This window comes from Anastrepha ludens, chromosome 2 (genome assembly GCF_028408465.1).
Source record: "Anastrepha ludens isolate Willacy chromosome 2, idAnaLude1.1, whole genome shotgun sequence".
Lineage (NCBI taxonomy): Eukaryota > Metazoa > Arthropoda > Insecta > Diptera > Tephritidae > Anastrepha > Anastrepha ludens.
Window position 1 is genome coordinate 58104809 of NC_071498.1, and position 6744 is coordinate 58111552.

General features: G+C 37.4%; 1 protein-coding gene across 1 annotated transcript; it reads right to left on the reverse strand.

Moving 5' to 3' along the window:
- Positions 1 to 394: 394 nt before the first annotated feature.
- LOC128871552 (endoribonuclease CG2145) lies at positions 395 to 5512 on the reverse strand. The gene is made up of 4 exons (XM_054113398.1): positions 5196 to 5512; positions 4956 to 5133; positions 3344 to 3549; positions 395 to 3271 (listed from the first exon to the last, which is right to left on the reverse strand). Exons 1-4 carry the CDS (start codon positions 5374 to 5376, stop codon positions 2997 to 2999), a joined length of 840 nt encoding a protein of 279 aa, XP_053969373.1. The 5' UTR covers positions 5377 to 5512; the 3' UTR covers positions 395 to 2996.
- Between the last annotated feature and the right edge of the window lie 1232 nt (positions 5513 to 6744).

Consider the following 6744-nt stretch of genomic DNA (forward strand, 5'->3'; position numbering starts at 1 on the left):
AAATATTTCATGAGAATAAGGAGGTAGAGAATGACTTAAGTTTTCTAACAAATTAAATAAAAGCTATGAGTCTATCAAAAAATGAATATGTATATGTAAGAGTATCTAGAAAAAGTTTTTTATATGTAAAATTTCAATTTCAATACATTTAAAATCATTAATATCGTTTCGGCTGTAGCTGTAGTTTAAATTACTGTTCACTTTTCGATGCTTGGAAATGCAGCTGCCAGTGTCTTTCTACCTCGCCAATTCCAAATATTTGTATATATATTGAATTTGGTCTGTCCCAGCTGCACCGGACACGGTACATCTCCATGCAGTAGAAAGCAGACGGTATAAACACTCATCTCGAACTCCGGCGAAGTGCCAATAAATAGGGTATTGTAGGGCTTGACATGATTGTGGAATGTGTAATTGAATAATTGAATAATAATCAAATTCAAAGTGAGAGGTCGAGCTGTTATTTTTTCAACGAGAAAATGCTATAAGAAGGGAGAGTTGATTTCGTCTTGCTACTTCCTACTAAGTATTACAATTGATAGCCCCTGATTGAGTATCAAGAGATTCTGCAAGGTACAACTTTAAACAAGGAAATATTTTTGTGTTTAAAATGCAATGTGGTTTAGGCCTAAAAGTATGGCGCTATGAAAAGACCGGTGGATTGGCCGCGCCTCTATTGTGCACACTTTGAAAAGTCACAAGCAAGAAATAGACTATTCTGTTCCTAGACTCACCTTCGACAGACTCTTCAAGACGAGTATACCGTCGGGAACAGAGTGGCAGACACCGAAGTACAGATGGTTCCAAGCTAGACGATAAGATTGGCTATGGAGTATTTTCAAAGGAATTAGAACTTGAACTATCCGTTCGATTACCAGACTACTGCAGCGACTATCAGACAGAAGTTCTGGCTATACAAGAAGTAGCTTCATATCTAAGTACGCATGCCGTAACAAAAGCTGCTATAAATATATTCTCGGATAGTCAGGTGGTCATTAAATGAATGAATACGGCTATGCTAAGATCAAATATTGCACAGGAATGCCAGGCAGCCCTTAATGATATTAATGTCGTATTCAAGGTCAGATTTATTTGGGTTTCGGGCACAGGGATGTTGAGGGAAATTGTAAAGCCGATGAGCTAGCCAGGAAAAGCACTACTCTTCAACTGCTCAGTGATAAAAGAGCGATTGGGATATCTATGGTCACGAGTAAACTAATAATCAAAAACAACATTATCCCAGAGGCCAATAGGTCATGGAGGCTACTGTGGCCGCAAATAAACAAGAAAAACACAACGGAACTGCCAAGCCTCTGCAGAGAGGATATCTCTAAGGTCGTGGCTTGTATAACCGGTTGGTTATTGGCTATTTGGTAGGTATTGGCTATTTGGTAGGTATTGCAATTGTCCAGCCTCAAATCAGAGCACGTTTTCTAGGAAAATTTTTCAATTCTCTTACGGAACTGTCTGACGTGGGGATTGAACCAATCTTGCTCTTCATAAGAGCCAGAAATGGTTCCACGAAGAAAAATAAATGAGGTACCCGTGTCGCGCAGTGGTTTCACAACGGACCTGTAGGGTCTAAGTGAGCTAGTCGTGCAGACCGACTACCACCATAACCTAACCCCACCTAAAAAGCCTAGGCAGAGCAGAAATTGAACTAATAGTTTCAGATAGAACAGAACAGTATAGATGACCCTTAAGAATAAAGGGGAAGACCATTATTAAGAATCTGAAAGTTTCCATTAGGACGGCGACAACAAATTACAATCAATCAAAATCAAACGGTGCCTCTTAGAAGGTAGCTATTGAAAACAATTGTGGATTGAACTAAAACTATGGGCCTCTGTTGACAGACGAGTCCCTGGGAACTGTTTTGCGGATGAACTAGAGAGGGAAAGGCATGGAAATATTTATTTCAAACTCTGCCCCGTTCTTACTTTTATGTTAATACCAGCTAGGTTCGATTTACATCGAAGAGGAAAATATCAGTTGGGTGACGGCACCCACCTGTCAAGTGACAAGACGCTTCTGGCTAGAAATTGATGAAAAAAGGTTCAATATACTAAATTGTTTTGGTCGTTTCTTCACTGGCTAGCTAGGTCAGGCTATCTGATGGGTTTATAAGGTAAGAATATGGGCTTTTTATCAGCTGTTTTCCTTTGTATTTCACAACTAACCATTATGGGGGGAAATTCTGATATTAAGTAGAAGCAACTAAAGTATAAAAACAAATATTGGGAGTTCGAGCACTTTCCGCTATTTAAACTCTCCTAGTTTATTTCATGGCGCAAATATAATTTGGTTCTCACAAGAATCGAGAACGGCGCTGAATGGTTTTTTGCGTGATGAAATAAGATAGGTGAGTTTAGGTAACGAATCGTGGCTGGTTCATAAGTCTAGCCAAGCTTTTATAGAATATTTCACCACGCATAAAATTAATAGTTTCTAATTAGTATTTTGGTGACAAAATTTCTTACCCGAGTCATGGAGAAAATATTTTAAGGGGGGCACTTTAACAGATTGTTATTCGGCTCTGAGCGAATTTCACAGAATCATCTAATGGGCTGAAGTCACTTGAGGTGTGTTTACAAAAAAACTGAGATTGTGTTGGTGATATCAACACAAAAATTAACCAACACTTCGTTGCCTTCTGAACACCGACGGAGTGTGTGAATACATGTGAAATGAACGTGCAGAATTCTGCTGAATCTCCCAATTGACTTGGCAGCTGAAATTTCCCTCACAATTCTCCTGTTCACCATATTTAAAGAGCAAAGTAGGTAAATCTATCACAGGCTAGTACAGGCTCATTTTCTTGTCCTTATCCGTTCTTCGGTACTTGTTAAACGGTGGTGAGTTTAAGTTTAGCAAGTAAACGCATATCAATGTATACTGACTCTCAACTTAGGTCCAGTCTTCCAGTGCTAGTTCAACTGTGGTTAATTTTTAAACTAATTATAAGCAGAGTTAAATTTGCAGTGAAAAACTGGCTCTTAATCATATATGCACTCGCTAGGAAAATCTTTTATCATAACCTTATCCAAATGTATTTTGTCGATGAATCCTTTGTAGTCCAAATTTCCTTGCTGCTCCTGTTCATGAAAATATATCCAATTGTGTAGACCCAAAACTGAATCCTCACGCAGTTCGGCGAGGAAGACGTGCTCAAAACCGGAACTGCCCATGCGTCCCTTAAACCGAGAGTACTGTGTAAACCAAAGGTCTTTGAGCAATTGAATTTGGTCTTTGTAATCTGAGGAAACTAGGCCTGGGAAAAATAAAAAATTCATAAAATTGCAAAATTGAATAGTTTTCTGAAGGAATGCAAAGCAAGTCCTACCTTTTTGCTGCAGAAATCTCATTGTGTGCTTCATAATCGATGTTTTCAGCACCGCATTTAGAAAATCCAACTCCTCCTGCGCTTGCTCGGGTGTGGTTTCTTCGACTGCGTGCACATTGAGTAAATAGTTATCGAAGAGGCGACGCAGCAAAACGATGGTGGACGAGGGATCGGATGAAAAGTGTGCATTGTCCATTTTTAGTAGTCTGTGGGATGAGAAAAAATGAGCTTAGGCGAATACCTTGGGGATATATAGTAATAAAATGTTTGTACATCTTCTTGAGTTCATGCAAAGGTGTGGACGGTTTTTCTAAAGATGTATGCGAGAGTCTGCCAGAGATTTCCAAATCAAATGAACGACAATTTCTCACGAAAGCTGAAGAAATAAAAAAGCTTGCCACATCACACAATTTAAGACTCCAATCGCACCTAAACCCTTTAATTGCAGAAATAACTTTCAATCCAATCTCCTTAACACACTCAAGAGGAACTCAACAACGGATTTATTATGCTAATAATCAAAAATCTAGAAATGGTAGCACCACTGGAAAGCACCCAGTGAAGTGTTGCTGAATGTTAAAACATAGATTGTAATTGCAATAAATAAATGGATAAAAAACGACGTTGAAAACGACTGATTTTGTGGATTTTAGCTGAAGTATTGTTGGCTGCAATATTTTTGCTTCGAAAGGTTAATTACTTAAAAAAAAAATAAATAAATAATTGGCGCGTACACTTCTCTTAGCAGTTTGGCTGAGCTCTTCCTCCAAATGGTTTTTATGAGGAGCTTTGTTTCATGGCAGTAATACACTCGGAAGTTTCCCTTTGACTGCCGAGAGGTGACCGCTATAAGAAAAAACTGTTTCTATCATTTTCCTGTTTCATGCACGGATATTCGAATGGTAGTCACGCACCAACCCAGTCGGCTAAGGTGGCCGTTTCTTATCTTACTGACTAAAAAGCATTCAAGGGTGGAAATGGTGATTCGAACTCATCCACTATAACACATACAGCCTGTCTGATGGTAGGCGCGGTCAACCACTTATATCCAGAAATAACAGTGGAAAGCACTCGCATGATGATTGCACCAAACTAAATTTTTTTAAGAGACTGGGTCGTAGGTAAAAACATTAATTTTTTTGGTTTCCAAAGTAAGCCTCCGAATAGCGGATCGAGAATTAACTATCTAATAGAGAGAATCGAGAATTAGCCGTACTAGTTCGTTATTTTCATTTATTAAAATTTTTTTCTAATTATTTTTAATTTTTGTATGTAAAAAAAAGTTAAATACCATTTCAATGAGAGGAAATGGCTGACCACACCCATATTTTAACTAATTTAAATATAATAATTAAAAATAATTTGTTTACAAAAACACCAATTTCAAAGGTCCAAATCTCGATTTCGGATGCTAAATTTGAAGAATGGAGAATTTAATTTTTTACTATAAAAAAATGGTTTGGCCAAATATCTAGAAAAAAAAGCTGAATTTACAGTATAGTGTAATTTTTTTTTTCATTTCCAAAACACTGCTTCTTTATGAACTTCTCTATGATAAAATTGTTAACTCTTTTTTTCTTTTATAAACATTAGTTAAGCCCACTTTACTTACGGCTGAGCGGCATGATCATCGCGCTCAAACGATTTAGTCTTGCCTTGAAAATTCACATCAATCTGATAGTTGTTCTGACGCACCTCGTCGGCGAATAGGCGCTGCGTGAGATCAAGAATCTCGTGTTCAACAAAAGTTTCCGCATCGCTACTACCACCCTTTCCCGCATAGAAGTACTCTGCAAGCAAATACAATACATTTTTTTGCGCTTAAAATAAAAATGTTTACATCGCCACTCACCATAGATGTGCCAGCCGACAATGCCCAGCACAGCCAGCACACCAATCAATATGAAACGCTTGATTTTCTCACATTTTTCTTTATCCAACAAACTTTTAGAGCCATTTGAATTTGTATCAGCATTATTTTGCGAATTATTATTATTGAAATTGTACTGCATATTATTTGGTACAGCACACATATTTTTCGTTTGTTATTATTTCGACGTTTTCCACGTTTTTATTTTTACACACAACTTTATCACACACACATCATCCACCAAAATCTTCTGTTGTCTGATAAAAGCTACGCTGATCTCTAGCAGCTTTTGGTCTCCACATAAATTGTACTTTGCGTGTTTATAGCATGAGCGGGAGAGAGAGGTCAAAGAAAACAGAGATCACTATATTGCTTGGCAGGCGGGCGTCATCTTAAATCTCCAAAGTGGCAGAAATAAAGCTTTCTTTCTAACAATCTCTCCACGATCTGTGGCTGTATGTGTTGCGCTGATGGTTTTTCAACACTGGCATTTATGCCTAACTTCTCTTGATTAATAGCTCTGAGTACTTATAATAAGTTTGCTTCAGTTTGTATACAATTTTATTGACTTTAGCCATATGTTGGCAGATGGCAGCAGCGCGCAAACTATTATGTTTTTTTGTGTACTTTGGGAATTTTGTATTTGCATTTTTTTGTTTATTCAATTAATATTTTTTATGAATTCATGCTAACGGCCGCTGCCATGTGACAACAAAATATTCGTATACACCTTAACCGTAGTTGAATTAATTTGGTAATTTTTGTTCTTTATTCGCGTACAGTTGGGACTATAAAAATCCGGACACTAAAAAATTGTAATTTTCTCTACTTTACATTTTATATGTGAATGTATACATTTTTTTTGTATTAATTATTAACTATATGAAAAAGCTTATTCGCCCTTTCGGATACTGGTGCTTCAATTGTACACTCGGTGGTAAAGGGTTTTTAATAAGAGGTGTTATTTTGATATTCAAAAATGCTATTTTTTAATATAAATGATCGGATGTTTATTTCATTTTAAAAAGGAAGGTATCTCGTTAATAGTGAAAAATAACATCAGGCAAATGACCACCACGAACACGCTTACAGGGCAAAATCGCTTTCATAACGTTTTCCCCAACCGAATTGCAAAGTGACTGCCCTGTGTCCTCGATAGCCTCACTAATTCCATCTTTGAGGTCTTGAATTGACCCTGGGCTGTTGGCGTAGTCCTCCACTTTCATGTGGCCGCAAAGAAAAAAGTCACAAGGTGTTAAATCACAAGACCTCGGTGGCCAATTGAGATCATCTCTTCGAGAGATAACACGGTCCGGAAACTTTTCCCCTAAAATATTAATGGTTTCGTTGCTTGTGTGGCACGTAGCGCCTCTTGTTGAAAATAAACGTTGTCCAGATCGATACCATCCAATTCCGGCCATAAAAAATTGTTAATAATCTCTCGATAGCGCAATCCATTCATTTATAACACCTGCTATATAGATTATTTCGATATTTAAAGCACCTCTATGTTTAGATATTTGTTATAAAT

What these genes read in the sequence shown, in the direction of transcription:
- LOC128871552 (XM_054113398.1), bottom strand. Translation starts at nt 5,376, where the DNA reads ATGTGTGCTGTACCAAATAATATGCAGTACAATTTCAATAATAATAAT. An exon ending in TGTCGGCTGGCACATCTATG is followed by an intron (nt 5,134 to 5,195) that starts GTGAGTGGCGAT and finishes ATTTGCTTGCAG; the next exon opens with AGTACTTCTATGCGGGAAAG. An exon ending in GAGATTTCTGCAGCAAAAAG is followed by an intron (nt 3,272 to 3,343) that starts GTAGGACTTGCT and finishes TATTTTTCCCAG; the next exon opens with GCCTAGTTTCCTCAGATTAC.